Source organism: Coffea eugenioides, chromosome 11, assembly GCF_003713205.1.
Source record: "Coffea eugenioides isolate CCC68of chromosome 11, Ceug_1.0, whole genome shotgun sequence".
Classification (NCBI taxonomy): Eukaryota; Viridiplantae; Streptophyta; class Magnoliopsida; order Gentianales; family Rubiaceae; genus Coffea; species Coffea eugenioides.
In genome coordinates, this window is record NC_040045.1 from 19,114,862 (window position 1) to 19,139,833 (window position 24,972).

At 37.9% G+C, this 24,972-nt stretch overlaps 4 protein-coding genes across 4 annotated transcripts; 2 read left to right on the top strand and 2 right to left on the bottom strand.

Annotated features, from left to right (window-relative positions):
* Positions 1 to 12: 12 nt before the first annotated feature.
* On the bottom strand, positions 13 to 9,051 carry LOC113752030. The gene is made up of 8 exons (XM_027296172.1): positions 9,008 to 9,051; positions 8,683 to 8,758; positions 6,879 to 7,007; positions 4,477 to 5,508; positions 3,900 to 4,317; positions 3,644 to 3,746; positions 1,147 to 2,713; positions 13 to 636 (listed from the first exon to the last, which is right to left on the bottom strand). The coding sequence occupies exons 1-8, from the start codon at positions 9,049 to 9,051 to the stop codon at positions 13 to 15; spliced, it is 3,993 nt and encodes a 1,330-aa protein (XP_027151973.1).
* A 3,941-nt stretch (positions 9,052 to 12,992) lies between these two features.
* Positions 12,993 to 14,009, top strand: LOC113752031. The gene has a single exon (XM_027296173.1). It carries the CDS (start codon positions 12,993 to 12,995, stop codon positions 14,007 to 14,009), a length of 1,017 nt encoding a protein of 338 aa, XP_027151974.1.
* A 1,425-nt stretch (positions 14,010 to 15,434) lies between these two features.
* On the top strand, positions 15,435 to 16,560 carry LOC113752032 (tabersonine 16-hydroxylase 2-like). Its single transcript, XM_027296175.1, has 2 exons — positions 15,435 to 15,509; positions 15,919 to 16,560. The coding sequence occupies exons 1-2, from the start codon at positions 15,435 to 15,437 to the stop codon at positions 16,558 to 16,560; spliced, it is 717 nt and encodes a 238-aa protein (XP_027151976.1).
* A 7,389-nt stretch (positions 16,561 to 23,949) lies between these two features.
* Positions 23,950 to 24,639, bottom strand: LOC113752033. Its single transcript, XM_027296176.1, has 3 exons — positions 24,421 to 24,639; positions 24,223 to 24,309; positions 23,950 to 24,039 (listed from the first exon to the last, which is right to left on the bottom strand). Exons 1-3 carry the CDS (start codon positions 24,637 to 24,639, stop codon positions 23,950 to 23,952), a joined length of 396 nt encoding a protein of 131 aa, XP_027151977.1.
* Between the last annotated feature and the right edge of the window lie 333 nt (positions 24,640 to 24,972).

Genomic DNA, 24,972 nt, shown 5'->3' on the forward strand with positions numbered 1-24,972 from the left:
CATGGTAAAGTGTCACTGATTAGGACACGGTGGCTCGTCTAGCCTAGTTGTCTCCACCTCTCTACCTGAAAATCCTTCGTAATAATATTTGAGACGGTGTCCATTCACCACAAATTTGTTGTCTGTCTTAGCACTTTGGATTTCAACTGCACCATATGGAAAAACATGAGTCACAATAAAAGGTCCAATCCAACGGGAACGTAGCTTACTTGGGAATAACTTGAGCCTGGATTGGTACAGGAGAACCTTCTGACCAACTTCAAATGTTTTTCTTGAAATTTGTTGGTCATGAAATGCCCGGCTTTTCTCTTTATAAATCAAGGCGTTTTCGTATGCTTCGTTCCGGATCTCCTCCAATTCTTGCAAATCCAACTTCCGTTGAGCACCGGCCTCCTCTAAATTCATATTGCATTGCTTTATCGCCCAAAAAGCCTTATGCTCGAATTCCACTGGAAGATGACACGACTTCCCAAATACCAACCGGTACGGTGACATCCCTATAGGAGTCTTGTACGCCGTCCTATAGGCCCAAAGTGCATCTTCCAACCTTTGGCTCCAGTCTTTCCTATCAGGGCGCACCATTTTCTCTAAAATGGACTTAATCTCCCGATTTGTCACCTCCGCCTGACCATTGGTCTGAGGGTGGTATGACGTTGAGACCCTGTGGAGTACACCATACTTGCGAAACAACGCAGCTATGGTTCTGTTGCAAAAGTGCGTTCCCCTATCACTGACAATAGCTCTAGGCATTCCAAACCGCACAAAGATATTAGACCTGATAAAATCTGCAACTACTCTCGAATCATTAGTTCGAGTGGCCTTAGCCTCCACCCATTTAGACACATAATCAACCGCCAGCAAAATATATAAAAAACCAAATGAAGTAGGAAAAGGCCCCATGAAATCTATACCCCAGACATCAAAAATTTCAACAAAAATCAACGGGACCTGGGGCATTTGATCTCTACGGGCTATATTACCTACCCTTTGACAGCGATCACATGACTTACAAAACACATAGGCATCCTTAAATAATGAAGGCCAATAAAATCCACTTTCCAAAACCTTATGAGCAGTTCTCTTAGGTCCAAAATGACCTCCACAGGCAAAAGCATGACAAAAAGCTAAAATTGATTGAAATTCCACTTCACTTACACATCTCCTCATTATTTGGTCTGCACACCTTTTCCATAGGTACGGGTCGTCCCAGATGAAGTACTTGGCGTCACTCTTCAATTTATCCTTCTTCGATTTTGGCCAACCTGCAGGAAAATCACCCGTTACTAGATAATTGACTAAATCAGCATACCAAGGCAATTGAGAATTTAAGGAAAATAAATGCTCTTCAGGGAATGCATCTTTCAATGGTTCCTTATCCTCCCCAATTGGTATGCGACTTAAATGGTCTGCTACTAGATTTTCTGAGCCTTTCTTGTCCCTTATCTCCAGGTCAAATTCCTGTAGTAGCAATATCCACCTGATGAGTCTCGGCTTTGCATCTTTCTTGGTCATTAGGTACCTTAATGCTGCATGGTCAGAAAATACAATTACTTTAGCACCTAGCAAATATGACCTAAATTTTTCCAAAGCAAAAATAACTGCAAGAAGCTCCTTCTCAGTGGTGGAATAATTCAACTGGGCTCCATTCAAGGCCCGGGATGCGTAATAGATGACATGAGCTGCCTTCCCTACTCTTTGCCCCAATACAGCCCCAATAGCATGATCACTGGCATCGCACATGATCTCAAATGGCAAATTCCAATCGGGGGGTTGGATGATTGGGGGTGAAGTCAGCAATTCCTTCAGCTTGTTAAAGGCCTTCTCACATTTGTCATTGAATTCGAAGGTCACATCCTTTTGTAGAAGTTGGAACAACGGGGCTCCAATTTTTGAAAAATCCTTGATGAACCTTCGATAAAAACTTGCATGTCCAAGAAAAGAACGCACCTCCCGCACACTCGCGGGGTAAGGTAATGCAGAAATAATGTCTATTTTAGCCTTGTCAACTTCTATGCCCTTAGACGATACAATATGACCTAGGACTATTCCGTGCTCAACCATAAAATGACATTTTTCCCAATTTAGCACAAGATTAGTCTCTATACACCTTATCAGGATCAATTTCAGGTTATCTAAACACGTATCAAAACTATCACCATACACACTGAAATCATCCATGAAAACTTCAATAATTTTCTCCACGTATTCAGAAAAAATACTCACCATACACCTTTGGAAAGTCGCAGGTGCATTGCACAACCCAAATGGCATTCGTCTGTAGGCAAAGGTCCCGAACGGGCACGTGAAAGTTGTCTTCTCTTGATCCTCCGGGGCAATTGCTATCCGAAAGTATCCTGAAAATCCATCCAAAAAGCAATAATAAGCTCTACCAGCTAAACGTTCAACCATTTGGTCAATGAAAGGGAGAGGGAAGTGGTCCTTTTTAGTGACGGCGTTCAGCCTACGGTAGTCTATACACTGCCTCCATCCAGTGGGTTTGCGCACTGGCACGAGCTCACCCGTTTGGTTGGCTTCTACCGTTACTCCTGCCTTCTTCGGGACTACCTGAACCGGACTCACCCAAGGGCTATCAGATATTGCAAAGATGATCCCCACATCTAGCAGTTTTAGAATCTCTTTCTTTACAACTTCCATCATGAGGGGGTTGAGCCTTCTTTGAGCTTGCCTAACAGGTTTGGCATCGTCTTCTAGCCTAATCCGGTGCATACAGATGGCCGGGCTTATCCCCTTAATGTCTGCGATTGTCCAGCCTATCGCCTCTTTATGCTCCCGAAGGACCCGGATCAATTTCTCTTCCTGAATTTTTGACAGTGCCGACGAGATAATCACCGGGAGTGTCTCATTATCACCCAAATATGCATATCTCAGGTGCTCTGGTAGAGGTTTCAACTCCAGTACAGGTGCCTGCACCACAGATGGCAATACCCTCTGATGAGGCTCGGGAGTAAAAATAGGTAAGACTTCATACCTTTTCCTGGTGGTCTGCAATGAGTGTAATGCACCTATTGTGCATTTTAAATCCTCACTCCACTCCACCTGAGGAGTTGTCTCCAACTCGAGGTGCTTGGTTAAAGCCACCTCCAACTCATCCCTGCCATCAGTTTCAAACACTTCCTGCACTACAGGATCAATAGCACTCACAGAGAAAACTGAGCTAAAGTTGGAGTTCGAGGGGTATTTCATAGTATCAAAAATATTAAAATGCACAATTTCCCCATCAAACTCCATGGACAAGGTACCCTTATTAACATCAATTTTCGTCTGTGCAGTGCTCATAAAAGGTCTACCCAATAACAAAGGTGAGGGATCAGGGGAGTGATCATCATCCATATCCAGTACATAAAAATCAGCTGGAAACACCAAATCATTAACTTTTACCAATACATCTTCAACCAACCCATCAGGATATGCATTAGTTCGGTCAGCTAATTGAATGATAATTCCAGTTTCTTTTAATGGACCTAATTTTAGAGAAGCATAGATAGACTTAGGCATGACATTAATTGATGCTCCCAGATCCAACATGGCCCTTCTGATCACAGTATTACCTATCCTACAGGGAATAGTAAACATACCTGGGTCCCCGCACTTCGGTGGGAGCTTTCTCTGCAGGACCGCTGACACATTCTCCCCAACAATAACCCGTTCATCCCCTCTCAATCGCCTTTGGTTGACACACAAGTCCCTTAGGAACTTGGCATATTTTGGTACTTGTTTGATGGCGTCTAAGAGGGGGATATTTATCTCAACCTTGCGAAAAACCTCCAAGATTTCCCTCTCCTTATCCTGCTTCTTTGATTTTTCCAACCTGCTAGGAAAAGGAGGCGGGTTAGTCCTAACTGTAATTGTTGGGTCAGGAAGTACCTGTGGATCTGCACCATTGCTGTCCTCCCTTTCGAGCTCACTTTCGATCTTCTCTTCATCCTTGTCCTTGGGGATCACAGGCTCAGGCCCTTGAACTTCCTTGCCACTCCTCAAGGTCATGGCGCTCACATTCTTCGGGTTCAACTCAGGTTGAGATGGCAATTTACCTTGATTTTGGGCATCCAAGCGGTTGATTGTTGTGGCCAGTTGACTTATCTGATTCCTTATGTCCTGCATTTCGGAATCCGTCCTTTGCTGATGTTGCATAATGGTTGCCTCCGTCCTTTGCTGATTTTGCATAATAGTTGCCTCTGTCCTTTGCTGATTTTGTGCCATGGTTGTCATCATTTGTTTCATCATCTCCTCCATAGATGAACCGGATTGAGGGGGCGGAGGTGGTCGGGGTTGGTATTGCTGCTGGTACCCTGGTGGCTTATTTGGCACAAAGCTAGACTGCCTGTTCGGTGTAAAGTTGGGTTGCCTATTCCCTCCATAACTGAGGTTGGGATGATCTCTCCACCCGGGGTTGTAGGTGCTTGAGTAAGGGTCGTACTGCTTCCTTGGCGCGGGCGCGTGGTCAGCCATGTTCACCTGTTCTGCAGTTTCTTCCTGAATCATTGGGCACATGTCTGCAGAGTGGCCTATACCGGTGCAAATCCCGCATACCCTGGCTTGTGATGCATTTCTCACAGCCTGTTGCCTAACAAAAGCAGTCAACTCATTTAGCTGCTGCTGCACAGAGGGTGTCTCTATCTCATTCACCCTACGTATTGGAACATCCTCTCTTGTACTGAATTGCTGTGAGTTCTCTGCCATCCCCTCTATTAACTCCCGTGCTTCCTGAGGGGTTTTGTTCACCAGTGCCCCTCCACTTGCAGCATCAATGATGCTCCTGTCTCTAAAAATGAGTCCCTCATAAAAATATTGTATGATCAACTGCTCACTTATTTGGTGTTGGGGGCACCTGCGCAACAAGTTCTTATACCGTTCCCAATACTCGTAAAGTGACTCCCCTGGATGCTGTTTGATCCCACAAATTTCTTTCCTTAGACTTGCAGCCCTGGATGCAGGAAAATATTTATCCAAAAATTTTTTCATCAATTGGCCCCACGTGGTGATGCTACCTGGTGACAGGTAGTACAGCCAGTCCTTCGCAGAATCTTTCAAGGAGAAGGGGAATGCCCTCATTTTTATCTGCTCTTCTGTGATTCCCGGGGGTTTCATACTGTTGCAAACGACATCAAACTCCTGCAGATGCTTATACGGCTCTTCACCTGGTAAACCATGAAAAGAGGGTAAAAGCTGAATCAGACCAGATTTTAGTTCAAATGGAATGTTGTCATTTAAAGCGGGGAAAGTAATGCACAAAGGCTGCTGAGTTAAATCAGGAGCAGCCAACTCCCTTAATGTTTGTGCATTAGCCATGGTTCCTTCCTCCTGGTCAGAGTCACTTGAAGTGTCACCAAACGAATCTGTTGGTTCAACTTCTGACTCGGGTCTTTGAGATGTAGCCCTGGAGTGCTCTTCTCTGAGTTGTCTGGTTTCCTTTCTCGTTCTACGCGCGATCTTCTCTATCTCGTGGTCAAAAATCAAATCACCTGTACGAGAAGATCGAGGCATACACTAGAAGAAGACCAGAAAATTAGGACAAAATTGAATTTAAAAAGAAACAAATAATAACGCCAGTCCCCGGCAACGGCGCCAAAAATTGACAGGTTGTCGATGCCTGTGCAATAATAAATACCTGCTCAAACTAAAAGTAATTTCTGTAGATAGTGGTGAGCAGGGTCGAATCCACAGGGACTGGGAGTAATTGTTTCTTTTCAAATTCACAGTGACAATGGGGTGTTTTTATGCAGAAGGTGACAATAAAAGAAGTTCAAATAAAATCTAAGAAACTACTAAAAATTAATTAACAAATTACTAAAATCAAATGAATGATAATTAAGGATCTAGCCAAGGAATAACTTCAGCAATGGTTCACCTAATTGATCATCGATAAGCAAAGGCAATCCCAATTATTTACTAATAAATAGGTTATAACTGCCAAACAAGCGATGACAGTCAACCCCTCCTTACTGTGTCGATGATTAAGGTACGCCCGTTAATCACTGCTCTAATTGAGAAATAATCCTAGGTACGCCCGTAGAATTTAATTCCCCAATTGCCTTACGTATTAGAGGGGCCCTATTCTAATCAAATAACGCACTACCAGGGTTATTTTAGATTAGCCCGCGTATCCCCCTAACACGAATCTAATCGTGCCAGTTGTCACTATTTTGAGGTAATTAAACAATTACGGATTTAATACCCCAATTGACAATAGATTACCAAATCAATTAATTATCCGGATCCAAGACAACCAATTAATTAAATAACCATAAGCCTAGCATTCAGGGAATATGCGGATACCAATAAAGAAAAGGGAAAGATTAAATTAAATCGATCTCACAAATTTTAGGTGAATCAGAGCCTTCGTTGCTCCTTGGCTAGAAGTGGGAAATTAGCTCATAATTGATGAACTAAATCCGCGGGAAATTGGAAAGGAAACAGCGGCCATTGTCCGTTGAAATTTTGGGAGTTGCAATACGTCGAACAGTAAGAATGCAATTGAAAGTCTCCCGCAGCAAGTGAATCTATTTAGTGTTCCAAGCATTCGTGTAGCAAAATCACTCCAGCGGTACACGGAGGAAAAGTCAGACTTTCTGCTCCTGACATGCGTGGAGCCAAGCGCAAGTGAAAGAAACTACAGCCAGAATAAAGTGCCAGGCTAATGCTCCTCACAATCTTCCTACGTAAGAAGAAAACTAGCTAACAAGTACTCAAAAGAAAAAAAGTCAACAATTCCGGCCAACTACAAGATGAAAAAGAACTAAAGGGAAAAATATAAAATCCCGTCCTCTACTTCTCTCCATTTTTTTTCTCTTTTATTTGCGGCCGGCCCTCCGAAGCAGAAACCAACCCTGCAGTCGGCATTCCTTTGCGAAAATTACCAAAATGGACTTGGTGCCTTCTGTTCCAAAAGTGCCCCTGGGACAAGCTCTCCCCTCTGAATTCTTTTCCTGCTCAATTTCCACATGTTGTCCTATTTCCGTTCTACTCTCTGAAATAAGTGCAAAATACTAAAAATGAGTAGAATCCAGCAATTAATTCACATCCAGTCAGGTGATAGGAGGAATTAATACTAAAATAAATGAATAAATTGCAACCTATCATTGGGTTTATAATATATTGGAATATTAAATCAAAACTCAAAAACTATAGAAAAATAAATTTCATAAAACTCAATATATATAGGGGGCAATTTACATATATACAAGTATGTGTTGAAGAAAAAGAATAATACCAATAATAATATATTAATCACATACCATAATAATAAGGCTATCAAATTTCATTCTACTCAATTGATAACAATAATAACACTTCCTATTTATAGACTAGATGAGTTGGTAAACAAATCTTACAATCACAAGAAATTTTCTAATAAAATACTAATTTCTAATTAATAAAATTGCCATAACTGAACTCAAATAGAATTACTAAAAGTTTAACTTGACTAATACATTGTTAAATGTAATATAGAAATTTCTATATTTGAGTCTTAATTTAATATGTCAACATTGCCTCAACACTTTTCTTGTTGTAATAATTAGTATATTTGGATAGATTGTTTTTGTCGCATAATTTGATATCAATTTATTAACAACTAATTTCGTGATTTTAATAATCACAACTCAACTGACAAAATTCTTCTCCGATCTCTATCACAATACCGCAATTAATTTAATAATTTTCAAACCAATCTTCATTAACTAGATACTTCAGGACCAACATTGTGGTCTAACTCAATCAACTACCTTCTTCACAGCAATTTTTATGCTCTAACTTTGAGTACGAAAAAATATCCAAGATAAACTTCATAGTCGAGATAACTCTTCAATGTTCACAAGTACCTTAGGATCAATTTCTTGGATGTAGAGTTCTAATACCAAATGTAGAACTCAAAAAATTTCACCAAAATATATAAGAGATAAATTTCATAAAACTAATTTATATGAAGAAGTAATTTACACACAAAAAATATGTGCGGGGAAGAGGAATAATATCAAAATTATATAATTAATCACATATAATAACAATACCCTCAATTTTGCACTGTTTTCTCATGCATATTAACAATACCCTCAACTTTTCACTATTCTTTCAATTTTGCATTGCTTTCTCACACATATTAACAATACCCTCGACTTTTCACTATTCCGTCACACATATTTTTATTTGTGATTAATTATATATTGTTAATATTGTTCCTCATCTCCACACATATTTTTATGTATGTAAATTGCTTCCCCATATACATTAGTTTTATGAAATTTACTCCTACTAGTTTTCAGCCTCACGCCATGCGTGAGGGTGCCCAGGGTAGGCTTGGAATTTACAGAATAGAGGAATAGTCTAATTGTACATATTTCATCAGCTCACGCACCATTCCTAATACATTAATCAGAAGAAAGCTTGAAAACAGAGGAGTTCTTAAGAGCTTTTTGACAAAAGATCTATAACAATAGAGAGCTATTGTGTAAGTGGAGTTCGTATGTCACCTAAGGAGACAGCGGTACTGTCCTCATCATTAACCTTAAAGTTGGGACCTAAAATCCAATTGTACGAAGGCAAATAGGCATAAGGGGCAGTAAAATATAAGATGTGGATTATTGAAATTTTACTCAAGACATAGACAAGTACCTAGATGATTCCTACAAGAAGCCTTCAAGTCAAATATAGCTCCAAGGTTACTTCAGCTGGCAACTTCTTACAACATGCTGAAGCGTAGTCAGCTCCACTTGCAAATGGACCAGTGTACATTGGTACACTGATTTTTGGGACCATTCATCAGAAAAGCACATAAAAAGATTTGTCTCCCAAGGTGCAATTCATTTCTACCCCTAGCTTCAGAAATTTGCCTTGTGATCACTACTTTTTATCTGGTGAAAGGCTTGTTGGTAACCTGCTGACTGAAATAAGGACGTCAAGCTAATAGCTATGACCATTCTTGACAGTGATAATTAATGGGTATAAATGAAGATATTAAACGTAAATCATGTTTAAAGATGCATCATACCACAGAAACAATCTTGCAATCTCAGAAGTTATCAGGCTTCCCATTTTCACAATCTCTAAATAGTATCAAATAGAACAGCAAAAAGCAAGCTCTGAATTAACAATTCAATTGCTCAGAAACTACATTTGCAGCACCTATCATAACTTAAAACTGAAAACAATCCAACCTATAGGAGGAATAGCACTTCATCATTCTTGAAAGATCTCAGATTAGAAAAACTGCACTTAAAGAGGTGTCTTGGGCTAGCAACGCATGGGAAGGTGTTCAGAAGAAAGGGCTGTGATGCTTCACGAATCTGTTTAATCAGCGAATACTTGTAATGGTTGGAAGTGAATTTAAAAATCAGAAATAAAACTAATGGAGAAAACAGATAATGACAGTAAGACACTGATAAAACTTGGATATTTATTTACATCCCTTAGAATCCATAAGGTGTCAAAAACCACATTAATATCAACATTGCATTAAATGCAAAAAAAAAAAAAAAGTATCAAGAACTTTCATCTCCTCTATGACATGCTTGTTTTCTTTGTTATCATCAAAACTCTCCCACTGAGATTACCATTTTAATGAACTATCATTCAAACAATAACGACATTGAGTTATCCTTTCGGACACATTACACATGCTGGAGAAGATCCACTGTGTTAGAGTTAAACACTATCTGATTCCCACTTCTGTTTTCCTGATGCTTCCTATCGTGGGAATTTACCGATCATAAAGTGGTCAAAGAATGGAGAGGAAATAACATGGCAAAAACTTCATCATCAAACGACTCTACTTGATTAACCAATCAAAGGTTGGGAGCAGTACCTCTCTATAATATGTAGCATGTCCTTAATAATTTCCACCACATGCTGCAACTTTGAGTTTTCTTCATTTTCCTTGATTTCCAGTGTTAAATCGTGAAAATTTTAGAAATGAAAGAATTCTGGTACAGTCTATCCAATTCTGGTACAGTATATCCAAGAAAGAAGGTCTGCAAGATCTTGGCAATGAAAGTTTGACAAAATCTCTGCACCACTGGAGAACTAAGCAGATAAACTGAAGAGTGGATACTTACACACATGGCCCAAAACCGACCACTGAATTTTTAAAATCGAAACGGAAACAGCATGTGCGAGACATGCAACTGAAAATTTTGATTAATTTGGCAATTACTACTCATGTGTATAAGAAACAATTCTAACAGAATATATGTGAGCCAAGAAAAACCAATGTTCAAGGCAAGACACGTTTAGAAGGGTTAACATAGTATAACAAAATTCTTTTTATGTTTTAGACAGATAATGTCTTTTACACTGTTCATGAGCAACTTGATCCATCACCAAAGTAGAAGACTTTTCAATCAAGGAGCGCATGGATTGCAATATAAATGGACTTCAGGAATTAACGCTTGGAAGACATTCACCAAATCTGCTAGGTAGGGAAAATGTAGTCAAAATTGGAGACATGAATAATATTTTTTTATAATGAGATACAGAGTAAAAAAAGCTTGATGGACTGTGAAACAATGGATTGCTAAATTCAACAAAAAAAGTTGAAACATGTTTACTTGCCGACCATGGGGCTTCATGTCTGGTTAATAGCATCTTAAAACCGACCTCTATCCTCAAAGAGTAATGCAACGAAAGAAAGCACTTAATCTTAAATTTAATCCTTTAGAAAGCAGAGAAACCATACTGAAAAAATGTCATAGAAGCAAGTAAATTATGAGACAATAGCACCCCAAAACTCACTTTTCATTAGGATATGGAGAGTAAATCTTGTTTACAAACCCAGTTCAAGGAGATTCATATGTATGAACATCTTGCAATTCTGCCATTATCCTCCATACGTCTCCAGCTCCATGATAAGGACCTGCGACAAGAACAAACATTGTTTCAGGAAGTAAAATGACATTATATCAGAAAAAAAAGGAAGAGTGAGCAGAAATAATTGTAAGCAGTCAACTAAAGAACGTTGTCCTCATTGAGAAATATCAATGAACGACTATGTTGCATGGTCCCTCAAATTGGGATGTTACAATAACAAAAAAACGAATAGAAATTTGAATTGCATTGAACATCAAAATAATCTAGACTAAGCTAGCTGATGAATAGTGAACTGAACAATAGCAATCCCATTACTCAAAAAGAGTTCAAATTTTGCTAAAATTAGTATACTTGTGTAGTCAATTCACATATGAATTGCACGGACCAAACCTAGAAATGTAAATCACAACCTAGCTTAAATATACACTGAAATTCGCTATATACATGTGAAAAATAATCACAGTCAAAGAAGAGATTTTTCCCACCAAGTAGATTGCATAGGGATAAATTGAAGAAGACTAAAAAAGAAAAAGCCTGAAACATCCATAGATTGCACATCATTTCTTATAAATTCTAAATTATAGATAGAATATGCAAAAAAAAAAAAAGGTAAAATATGTTTTGAGGGACAAGGAATCCTTTGCCACCCGCAACAACTTAATTTCAACAGAATCTATAAACTACCATCTTATTAAATTGTTTCATGAGTCACCATCTAATTAGCTGCAAAATACTTCAGGGAATAGTAGAAACTAATTGTCATAAACATTAACTTACATCTCTAAATAGCATAATGGTGTTAGTGAAGCCAATACAATAAAAAAATATGAAGTCTCAGACACAAATGCAAACATGAAAATAAAAAAGAGAAAATAATAAAAGTAAACAAAAGAAATCAAGATCAAACCAGCCGTAAAAGTGACCGTATTTCTTTTTTCTTCACCCAAAGCCTCTAGCCACTCGGGCTATAGGTGATTCACCACCATCAACATCAAGCCTCCAACATCACCATTCTATATTTTACCCAATTAAAATCACCCATCTTGGATGCTTTAATTTGCGCTTTGAAGAGAGGTAATTCAAAGATATCTGATGCTTTAATTTCCAGCTCAAATGTAATTTGGGGATGGTAAGTAGATGGCAAACGAATTTCTAAGTTAAATCCCAAATTAAGAATCTGGGGAGGCACGTTTTTATGAAAGGGATAGAAATTGATTGAGATTTGGGAGAACATCTGGGGAGGCAACACAACTAAAGACGGAGAATCAGTGGGGAGAAGAAAAGGGAAATGGTGGCAAACCTCGATAAGCTTTCTCCGTCAGCCGATTGCTGTAGTAGAGAGTAGTGAGAAGTGGGAGGGGAGAGGACAAAGGAAGGTGGCAATTTTGGACAGAGGAATTGTAGCATCCTCCATTGCAGCATACTTTTCACACCGGCATCGATCTATCCACATATATCTCCTCAAAAGACACATATTTTCGCTTGATTGGCATTATACATAAACCAGAATCGAGAATTGATTGATAAAGATATGGCGATGAAGCATCATGTTATCAATCATCCATCCTATTATTTAACAAAGGATACACTGACTGGGATGCAAAGTTCGCTACCATTAAACAGGCGTACAGACTTAACTCAACCAGCAACAAGAGAGAATAACTTTTCAGAAGGAAGCAATGCAAAACAGGAGAACGGAAAGTATACCTATTTCTCACAATTCCAGCACTATTATACGAAAATGCAACTTTAATTCTACCTTCCAACAGCAGCAACAAAAAGTAGTCAGACAAAACAAAGTCCAAGTATTCCACAGCCACACCACGCACCTGCACAATTAAGAGCAAGATCATAACCCAATTAAAACAGACATTATAAAGGCGAAATAAAAACTCTAATCAATATGCATACAACTACTGAAGCCACAATACATTAAAAACACACACAACTAAGCCACCACCGTTGAACCAGAAGAAATCAAAATCAACACAACAAGCAAAAGCAGAACAAATAGAAACCAAAAATTTAAGGAGTCAATTCATTGCAGTCCAATCTCACATGGAACCAAAAAAAAAAAAAACCAATAAATAAGGTTGCTCTACGTCCACGCATTGGAAACAAACTCAGTTCAATTCAACCTGAGAACCTTTATTCGCAAGTGCAAAAGCTAAATGGACTCCTATGGCGAATTGGAGGATCGGTCTGAAGTGAAAGAAAGAAAACCAGGAGAAACTCCTGGGACCTTAATGGGTGCCAAGATGGCAGAACTACAAAAACGGAAGGAGAAACTCACGACGGCTAAGGATAAGGCGGTACAATCGTGGTCAGATTCCAGACCTGTGATTGATGAGCTTGAAAAGCTACAGTCGGAACTTGCAGATGCACAGAGTCGAACAGCCTCATCCAACGTTACTATTTCAGAGCTTGACTCTCAGCTTGAAAGGTTGAGTATCTCTTTCAGGGCTAAGAAGGAGGAAGAACTGAAGATCCGAACAATGATCAACAGGATAAATCAGGTCTTGCAACAGACGCAGGAAGAGATGGAGGAGTTCAAGATGGAAAGAGATGAAAAACACAGAACAGGATTGAAACTAAAGCAAGTTCTACGTCTAAGGTGGCAGACTCTTCGCACTTTGCAACTCACCCTTAGAGCAATACGATTAGAATCAGAAGCTTATGCTGCATCAGCTCTTGAAGCACAACGCTACATCAGCCTTTTCCAGACAGATGACACTATGGTCAAGCTTACTCAAGAAGAGTACCATGCATTAACAAAAAGAGCAAGAGACGATACTTCGTTGGCAGAATGGCGAATTGCAGTCTCTATGGAACAAAAGCGGGCAGCCGAGGAAAGTCAAGAGACAGCTGCTAGAAGATTGCAGAACTTGTATTCAAAGAATGGATCAAGGAAAAGGAAACATCCCGCTAATGGGGTCATTAACCAACATACTGCAGCAGAAGGGGAAGAACAAGAGCAAAATCTCAAGGCAAGATTCCACTCCAGAAATGGACAAAACAGTCTCCCAAAAGTTCAGGTCAACTTACAGGCCAAGTCTAGTCAGAGGCAACCACAACAGAGCTTTAAAATATCAAGAAGTAAAAACAGCTATCTGTCCAAGAAAAAGAAATCATCCACGTTTTGCAGAATAAGAACTTTTGTAGTCAAGATCAAAAGATACTTCAGATGATGTCAGATGCGTACATGTACTTGCGATCTACTTGACACATAACATAGCTTTGAGTTCAAGTCTGTAAATCTATCCCTATTTGGCGTTTGAAATTTCATGCTTGTGTTCAAAATAACTCGAACTCCACAAAAAGACTGCCTGTACAGAAGAAAGAAAATGATTCGCCATGTTATTATTGAGAGCAGAAACAAATGTACTAGTAAATTTCATATCTTGTGCAATTCAGTATCTCCAGAAGAAATGTCAGAGGGGGAAAAGTAGACGCCAGAGCATGTAAAGTCATCTTCTGAAAGATAAAAATAACGATCTTCACGTTGATAAAAGTAACTGCAGGTGTACCTGATTTCAGTTGTTAATCAGTGTATCCTAGCATGTACAGAGGATCTGATAACTGTTGAATACTGCCTGCAAATGAATTTCTAACTCAAAATCTCCATCTATCCATGTCAAGAAGAATATCCAAGAAATCAATTCAAATTACCATTCATCTGCATTTAGCTTATCTGGAACATTCTTGAGTAAGTCTTTTTCTCCCTGTCACGTCTATCAGCAACCTGCAATTGCAGTCAGCATTGAGAAACCGACGCAAAGCATCTAAAAGACTAAAACCACAAAATTTCGACTTTTGCTATAGAACTTAGACATGCAGAACTATAAAACCAAAATCCAATCAATAAAAACCAGCAAACCATCATGATCGTTGAGCGCACACACAAAAAGAATGAAAAACTCCTCCTAAACCAACAACAAAATTTGAGCCCGAGCAATAAACCAGAAAGCTGATTTGAAATGAGGAGAAGGAGGAGGAGTGGAAAGACATTCTGCCCGTATTTGGAGAAATTGAGGCGGAGTTGCACTTGATCCGCTGAGAAATTGACGATGGAATATGGCGAGAGAGTGTGAAGAGAAGGAGAGGGAGGAAAAGGCGCAATCGGATCTTCTGTCCCAAATCCTGTCTCACATCCTGTCCCACTTCTTCTAATCTTGCCAAATGTCCCTTGATAAATCAAACTGTCAAACAACCCAACCTGAACCATGTTAAATTGATTAATCAATTAACCGGACAAAAAACCTTAAATCTGTGCAACCAAAACCGATTAAAATAAAAACTATCTCACAAAATCACAATAATCAATTAAAAAAAGCCCTAAAACTCAATTTAACATCTGTCCTCTTGTCATTATCTTCACCATCTTCACCATTGAAACAGACCCAATTGACCTTCCGTTGTGCAATAGTGTGGCAGTTTTGTAGAGGTGTATAACACATCTCTAGAGGTGTATAACCCATCTTTTTCACCTTCACCTTCATCTCTCGAGCGGAAGTACCCATTACCCAGTACAAATTTAGCCAGAAGCGGAGTGTTTGTGCGGGAAAAATCTTCTTGGTGGGTTTATTCAAAATTGCGCAACGGAAGTGCGCAACATGGAAGTGCTGAAACTGCAGGTTCACCTTTGGATTCCTACACTCTTGCAGACGCAACACGGAAGTGAGGTGCAGGTGCTTCTTCAAAGGCCGCCTCTCCTCTCGTGCGTATTCAATTCAAAACTGCCACACTATTGCACAACGGAAGGTCAATTGGGCCTGTTTCAATGGTGAAGATGATGAAGATGATGATGAGAGAACAGATGTTAAACTGAGTTTTAGGGCTTTTTTAAATTGATTATTGTGATTTTGTGAGATAGTTTTTATTTTAATCAGTTTTGGTTGCAGAGATTTAAGGTTTTCTGTCCGGTTAATCGATTAATCAATTAATCAATTTAACATGGTTCGGGTTTGGTTGTTTGAGAGTTTGGTTTATCAAGGGACACTTAGCAAGATTAGAAGAAGTGGGATAGGGTGTGAGACAGGATTTGGGACAGAAGATCCGTTGCGTATTTATTCGCACATATTCTTATTTATGTTTCAGGACATTTTCTCTGCTGGGAGTGAGGCATCAGCAGCAACCATCGAATGGGCGATTTCTGAAATGATTCGAAACCCACAAATAATGAAAAGAGCACAAGATGAGGTAAGAAATCACTTTGACAACAAAGGAAATGTTGATGAATCACGCCTTCATGAGCTCAAATACTTGCATGCAATCATTAAGGAGACCTTCAGGCTACAACCAAGTGTTCCACTCTTATTGCCAAGAGAATGTGCTGAACAATGCGACATCAATGGTTTTCAAGTGCCAGCGAAGGCAAGAATCATCGTTAATGCATGGGCAATTGGCAGAGATCCCAATTACTGGAGTGAAGCTGAGAAATTTAACCCTTCACGATTTCTTGATTCGAAAATTGATTTTAAAGGGGATGATTATGAATACATCCCATTCGGAGCTGGAAGAAGAATTTGCCCAGGCATATCATTTTCTCAGGCATCTATTGAGCTGACACTTGCACAATTATTATTCCATTTTGATTGGAAGCTCCCTGGTGATCTAAAACAAGAGGAATTAAACATGGCTGCAAGATTTGGCGTGACAATGAGGCGGAAAAATGATCTGCTTTTGATTCCAATTCCTTACAGTCGTTCTTGCTTGAGGATGAACAATTTCAACCTGTAGAAATCGATGCTTCATTGCGCTAATATATGCCATCCCATTCACTTTACTTTCATGATAATCTAGTGTGTGAAACCAATTTCAAGTGTGTAACTTTGCTTGAATTTGCGAAATCTGTTTGCGTATGTGAACTTTGGTGGAGTGATCCGCCATCAGGATAAGAAAAATGCTATTTTCAATATATAAGAAAAAGTACTGGAATAAAAGGTTTATGAACTAATGGAGTTGGCCAAGTAGTCACAAAAATGCTCTTAGAATTCTTTTCGCTATTAAGTTTAGGATTTAAATCCTGAGTTTAACAGTTGGGGGTGGGAATAGTGTGGAAAGGGGTGAGAGGTTAATAAAAATGAAGAAATAGAAGGTTTATGATCTCGTATTCCTTTCAAGATATATGTGCCTTCATAACATATCCCTGCTCAATATATATATACACACATGTACAGCACACACCTGGAAGGGCAGTTTTACGATACCATATTCCTTTTAAGATGTATTCACTATTATAGGTACCCCAATTCAACAGCTAAAGGTTTCTTGTGCAACTTGAACTAGTAGACCTTGACACCATTACGGTTTTTTATCTTTCCGGGGGAATTTATTCTCGAGAAAAACATGGAACAATCGATACAAGCTAGTACAATTGAGTGCCAGTTACTGAATAACGAACTAGAGAGACTCAAACCTTGAAATCCAACAATATCAAAAGTATCCATGTTCTTAACACCATAGTCAAATGTGATAAAGTTATCTTTGTTAAAATCTGATTTGCACTTGCAGCATGAATAACCATAGTTTAAGTCCAGAGTAGCATTAAAGAAAAATCTGATGGCACACGAGTAGCCTTATGCACAGAAGCTCCTATATCTTTAATGGTTGGTGAGATTTACAATTATATTACAGATTTCCCGTGTAAGTGTTCCTTTTTCAGGCTTTAATCACCGTATAATAATTGATTATTAAGCACAAGTGTAATATCACTAAAAGTCATTCACTTGTCATATTAATTAGGAAGATGAACCTAGTCATACTACTAAACACTAGTCATAAGGTTTAATGAATCTTGTCAGTCCATATTCTTTAATTCTCAATGTAAGATTCTAATTACATTTAGTATCATCAATATATGATTACCAACTAAATATCAATCAAGCCCATTCACATGACATTACTAACTAGCAATTAGGGTATTACCTTTTCAATCGAGCCTTGTTTTCTCCAAAACAACACCTATTAAAGTAAGCATTAGATTTATATACTCTACACATAAAACTGAATCATATTTCTTTCTTTGGCAAATTGACAAACACAGAGGTGAGTTTGAGGGAGAGGGTAAGCAAGCTTTCAGAAGAGGAAAAGAGGGAATAGAAGGAACTTCGAAGTCGAATAATAACTCGTGACTGCAACACAAGGCTCTAAGATTTTCATTCTTTTTATTCATCTAGTAAAGTCAATTCAGATTTTAACTCTATGAATTGTAATAGAACTAACAGAACATCAAAACTTGAGAAATTGTTGATTAAATCACTTAATAAGTTCGTGTCATGATCAATCTATTTGAATGTGCCTTGATTAATATGGTAATATCACTAATTCCTTAAGAGATCGTTTTAGGACCGTGAGACCATTTAAGAACGCAACTCATATATGATTGGTCACACCTCATCCATAGTAGTTTTCTTATTACTGTGCACATTTCATTACATGGATTTGGATTTATCATGGATTATGATTACTGGTAGAAGTCCAATTATAAACGGATTCAGAATAAAGTAACAAGACGACTAGTAATCTTTGGAGTAGTCTCTAACCAGTAGCTTCAAATGTTCACGAATGCCCTTTTGGACTACTGTCGATAGAATGAAGCAATTCATTTACATTTAATATAGTTAGTATGAATCAAATTTGGTTCTTAGTTTTAGTGCTTTTTTTAAATAGATTATAAATTATGCGAATCTGAAGCAATCCATAGTCTCTGACCGAAACCTTGTAAACTATTTTAGTGTCATCACATCTAAACTATTCATGTGTAAGGCTGAATTTTCAGCATTCACTGTTCTATTCTTGTTGCTATTATTACAAGTTACAATTGTTCCGAAGTTATTTTATGATCATTACTAGTTATCCTTAGCTTAATGACTGTGGTAGCATCTTAGGAAAAGGTGAACCTGAATGCTTTATTAAAAGTTTCTTTTGAAAACACAAACTCCCATTTGAAAAGAAAAGTTTCTTTTGAAAACACAAACTCCCATTTGAAAAGAAAAGGCTACTAAGACAACAACAACTTGTTATGATTTTCGTTAACGACGTTACTAGTGACAAGCACTTTTGAGAAAAGTATTAATTACTATTAATATAGCAGCCTAGTTTCATAATTATTATGTATTTTTTGGAATTGCCTCATTTAGTATAAAGGTTAAATTTTAAACCTTTTAATGTACTCAAGTTACTATTAGGTTATAGCAACAATTGCAATTGTTTCAAGGTCATTGACATTTTAAGAAGTTTTCCTAAAATAAATGCTATTTTTCAAAAATAAGTGACTTTCTAAAGTTATGAATTTCTTTAAATGCACGGCCTTCCTAAAAGAAAGACTTAACTAAATTAACTAAACTTTTCTTAATGATTGACTTTCCAAGAATATTGACCTAAATTGGGATGCTTTCCAAATTTTGTTAGACTTACAAAAAATAGTAACTTTCTAAGAAAAAACTTTCTAAAATAAGAAAGTTACTTAAAGTGGAAATATTAAATATAGAAACTTTATTCGTTTGGGAATGTTAAGTGTCCTATAGTTAAACATATCTATGGGATGCATTAAAGAAATAAGTGATAAACAATCAATGTATAGATGGAATGCTATTGAGATATGCTTTTAAAACTTAACTTTCTTACCTCAAATTATGTATGAGGCAAATAGGTGATACTTGAATGTTTGAGTGATGTGTATCCTAATTTGCACTCTTATGAGAATAGAACACATGAATTTGGAATGCCTAGTTGTTTTGAAATTCTATTCATATATATTATATGTGTGAATATATTTTTCAAAATGATGATTTTGAACATATAATTGCTTGATCTTGATTGACAAGTAGATATTTTATGTGTTTTTAGTGTGTTTTATTAGTTAGTTTTGGTGTGTTTTAACTACTTTTATAGCTAATTAACTAGGAATCTAGGGAAAGTATGCATTTTGTAGTTTAAAGTGTGAAAATTGCATTTATATGGATTTTAATGGTAAAAACTTCATGTTTTGTAGGTTTAATGATTCAATCATCAAATGGAGTGTATTGAGAAGATAATTGGATGATTGATGATGATTTGAAGTGGTTTAAAGAGAATATGAAGAGCAAAAGAAATTTCACAGCTTTGACACCTTGTGGTATTTCGGCTATATCTTGAGCTACAATGATCAGATTGAGGTGATTCTTAAACCATTTTGAAGATAAGAGATATCTACATTTGGTATGAAGACATCGAAATCCAGTTCAGTCGTTTTAATTGTCAAAAAGTCAGAATATAGAAGCACAAATTCTGTGGTCATAAGCTGGAATAGAGCTCTGACTAGTCTTTGGTATTTTGATCATATCTTGGTCCACATAACTCCAAATTGGATGATTCTTGAGGCATTGGAAAGTAACGCAAAGCACTACAACTTTCATGTTTTGCATAAGAGCTAGTTCGGCCTCCATCATTGAACAAATAGCAGTTGAAGGGGTGTAGAAGTGAAAACGTGACTCAATGAAAACGTGGGTTGCAGTCGCATATTCTCACCTGTTTTCTGCAACTTGCTCATCAACTTGCCTTGCTTTCACACAACTTTTCCAACTCAATTCCAGCTAGCAATTCTGGATGTATCTGACCAAGAAAAGGCTAGAAAGTTGGAGAAACAACTCAAGAGAGTTTCAAGAGTCAATTTTGCCAACTAGAAACAATTCATCTTGAGCTTGAATTCTCTATAAATAGAGGCCTTTGGAGAACATTTTCATAACTTTGGAAGGCTAGAGAAACTCCACCAAAAATGTAGTCTTCACTAGAGTTTCCTTAGTTCATTAGTTAGGATAGTATAGAGTAGTTAGTATAGTGTTTCCTTCTTGTATTTGTAGTTAGATTTGGATGAAGATTGGAGGAGCAAAGATGGAGAGTTTGAAGCTCATGTGACAAGGGTGACATCTATCCTATCACTTTCTCTTTTGTATTTGAATTCATGTTTAACTATAATACAAGTTTGGTGTTTTTTTTTATCATGTTTAGTTAAAGTTTATGCCTAGAGTTATGGATGAACTTGCTATATCTTGTTAAGTGATGTTTATTTGGTTATTTGATGATATTATTTTGAGCAAGTTATTTATCACTTTTGCTTTTCTAATCATGATTAACCGGCCATTAATTGTGATTATCTAAAGGTGTTAAGTTTGCAATGAGAATTGGAATTTATCTAATTCAAGAAAGTGATAAACCTAGGGAGTACACTCACGAGAGTAGAGGTGCACCTATGTGGCTTAAGTGATTTGTTTCATGTAATTTCATAGAAGAAATGAGTTTGTAGTTAATTTCATAACCACGAAAGTAGGTATGGCTTAGCTACAAGTATAGTTGATTCACTACAAGAGTAGGTTTCACATACATTAAGAAATTACGCCATAACTAGCCAAGATAATAACATTCACTTAACCGGTAATTTCATTTGCAAGAGTAGTGAGGAATTCAATACCTCTAGGAGCTTTCTAGAGTTTGGTGGGTGTCAAACCACCAAAAATAAAATTTATATTAGACCTACTACCAAAACTGAATGAGTATAGTGGTGAGTAGGGTCGTCTCCTCAGGGAACAGGTAGGCAAATCACACAGGAAAATGGGGGGAGATTTTAGCAGTAGTACCAACTAATTTAAAAGGAATAAAAACTGAAATTTAAAGTTGAGTAAGATAGCAGGAACCAAATTACACAAATAACAATTAATTAAAACAACCTAGTCAAGGAATTAATCTTGGCACCGAAACACACAACTGATCACAGATACAAGGGACAATTCATATACTCACGAATAAACTGGTTATAGTGGTCAAGCGACGCGCCCAACCACCAATCTTTCCTTAATTTTATGGTAGTCAAGAGACGCTCATAACTACCCTCTTGTGATTAGACAACCCCAGGAATGCTCACAGGATTTAATGTAGCCACAGCATTAGGAATTAGAAAGACCCAATTCTAGATGACAAACACACATGCGGGTTTATTTAGGCTAGATTAATTATCCCCACGATCCAAATTAAACCGCTTGCGAGGCGGTGAAATTGTCTCGTTTGCCACTAATCAAGATACTTAAAGGCGACGCGCCAACATCCTAATTGGCTATCAATTATTTAGACAATCGAATAACAGGCCTAATTATCCAATAAATCTAAACAGTAATAACTCAGGGAAAAATAGAGAATAATCAAATACCCATGAACATATAAATTAAAAATAAAACAATTAAAACGATCTCACAGTTATGGTGCTCCAATCCTTGATTTATTCCTCAACTAGATAAAAGATTCAGCCTTGCCACATAACGACGAAGCAATTCATAGTTTTCATGAAGTTTTTGCTGAACCCAAGACGAAGTGAAAAACAATGCGGCCGCTAAGCGACTAACAATGATAAAGCAAAAGCCGAGAGAAGAAAAGTCCAAGACGAAGATGATCCCTAGTCTGTTGCTGTTTTCTTCTTTTATTCTTGCGCCGCCACCCACGTGCTTTCCCAAGTGGGATTTTTGTTGGAAAAGAATTCCCAAGTTCTTCTTCTTATTTCCCTTATTGAAGTGTTGCCAAAAAGTCCTCTTCCCATTCTATTTCCTAATCCCACGTAAGTTTTAAAGTATGGCTCCAAGGAAAGGCGGTGGCCCCAGGAATAGGACCCGCAATCCGGCTTTTTCATGCAACTCTGCATTGTCTAGCGTGGGCACGCCTTAGAAGCAAGAGTCTTCTGGATTTTGCCTCCCTTTTGTCACTTTCAACACTAATTGCCTGTAATTAACACAAATACTAATTATGAACAGAAATCCAATACTTTGCATACTAAACTGCCAAAATTAAGACCAAACACCCACAAATAAAGTGCATAATTATATTCCTATCAAATTCCCCCACACCAAGACAATGCTTGTCCTCAGGCATTTCAAACTTTAAATACACAACCCAGCGAGCAAACATTTTTGCAACAGTTGGATTCAAAACAATGGCTATTAATCAAAGCAACTATTGCCAATGTATGATTTAGATAACTGTCAAGTACTAATGACAAATTTTACGAGATAACTCTCCAACTAGCTTTTAAAACCAATGATTCTTTCAAATCCCGACTAACTAATCTAAGAATAGAAAATATCCAACCAACATTCTTTAATAACTGGTCTAACTATTAAGCAAAATCTCAACATAAAGACTCATGGATCCGCAGGCAATATAATTATTCACATACTTTCATGCTCGTATACTTTTCCTTTCTTTTTTTTTCTTTTTCATCATTTTCATTTTTTTTTGTTTCTTTTTCCTTTTTTTTTTCTTTTTCTTGAAGGAAGTGCTAAGTCTTGAGCCATTCAAGTCTTTTGACGCGAACTCCGACATCTCTCCAATGAAGGAGCCCGGTTACTCAACTTTAACCGCTTAAAGACCATATACTCATAGTTATCGCTGCTTTTTGACGCGAAAATCGACACTTTAGGTGAAGACCCCCGGTTACTAGTCAATGATAACCAGCGGAGTATAGCCGAATGTTATTCACAAATAAACACCCAAGTAAAATTAAAACCATGCAAGCCTGCTTCATTTCCTTAACATGGAGAACTAAGATTAATAGTTGAACCAGTTCACACAAAAATGTCAGAAAAATATTTACAATGCCTAGAAAAGTTAACCAAAAGAAATTGCAAGAGTCACAAAATCTCAAATATTTACCAGAGAGACATCCTAAAATGTTATCATATCATACTTAACATATTATCATCTAAAACCGTAACAATAGTTAAATTTGAAAATTTAGCCATTGCTTATCAGGGCTAACCATAAAAATCCAAAAGGCATGGTAAAGTTTTTTTTTTTATTTTTTTATTTTTTTGCAAAAGGGAAAGCAGTAAGAAGGAAAAGCTAGACTACTCCCCCCACACCTAAAGTCTACATTGTCCTCAATGTAAGAACGAAAAGTTGAAGTCAAGTGAAGAGAGCAAAAAACTTCCCTGAATGAATAAAAAACTGCAGCAAAACACCATGGTAGGGGAGGTGTCAGGGACTGGCAGCGTGGAGCCTCTGATGGTAGTGTGGTGTAGCGTTGCTTCAGATGGAAGCGGAAGTCTTCAATCCAAGCCTATGTCCCCAGAGTTTACTAGAGTTGCTGTAAGGCGTGACCACGCCTTATAAGGCAGAGTCTTCTGCCCAAGCATTTCTACGATGTTCAACAGCATCACTTATAGGGCGTGGGCATGCCTTGTAAATCCAAGTCTCCTGCCCAACACCAAAAACACTGGCAATGAAACAAAACAACCAAAAATCAACGAAAAATGAAAGAGGACTATAACAAAAAATGGAGGCCTTGGGTTGCCTCCCAAGAAGCGCCTTTCTTTAACGTCTTTGGCTAGACGACTCCTCAGTGAGCAATTAGGCATAGATATGATCTATCAAGTGTACCTCTTCCACAGTACCAATGTCTGAAACATGAACAAACGGTTTTAAACGATGACCATTAACTGTAAAACTCTTATTAGTCTCTAAACTCTGGATTTCAACCACACCATTGGGAAAAACATTGGCTACCACATATGGTCCAATCCAACGAGATTTTAACTTACCTGGCATGAATTTCAACCGTGAATTGAACAAGAGTACCTTTTGTCCTGGAGAAAAGTGTTTCGCACGCAATAGGCGGTCATGAAACTGCTTGGTACGCTCTTTGTACAAACGTGCATTGTCATATGCTTCAAGACGAATTTCCTCCAACTCCTGGAGTTGGAGCTTTCTCTCTTTGCCATCTCTATCCGCATGCAAATTGCATTGCTTGACTGCCCAGAATGCACGATGCTCAATAGCCACAGGTAAATGACACATCTTACCAAACACCAACCTATATGGGGACATTCCAATGGGCGTTTTATACGCCGTTCGATATGCCCACAAAGCATCATCCAATCGCAAGCTCCAATCCTTACGGTTGGGGTTAACCGTTTTCTCCAATATGCTCTTGATCTCTCAATTAGAGACTTCAGCTTGCCCATTGGTCTGAGGATGATATGTTGTACTCACACGATGGTGCACTCCATATTTTCTCATGAGAGCTGCAATGGTGCGATTGCAGAAATGGGTACCTTGATCACTGATGATGGCTCTCGGCACCCCGAACCTACTAAAAATGTGGGATTTGAGAAATCCTACAACAACTTG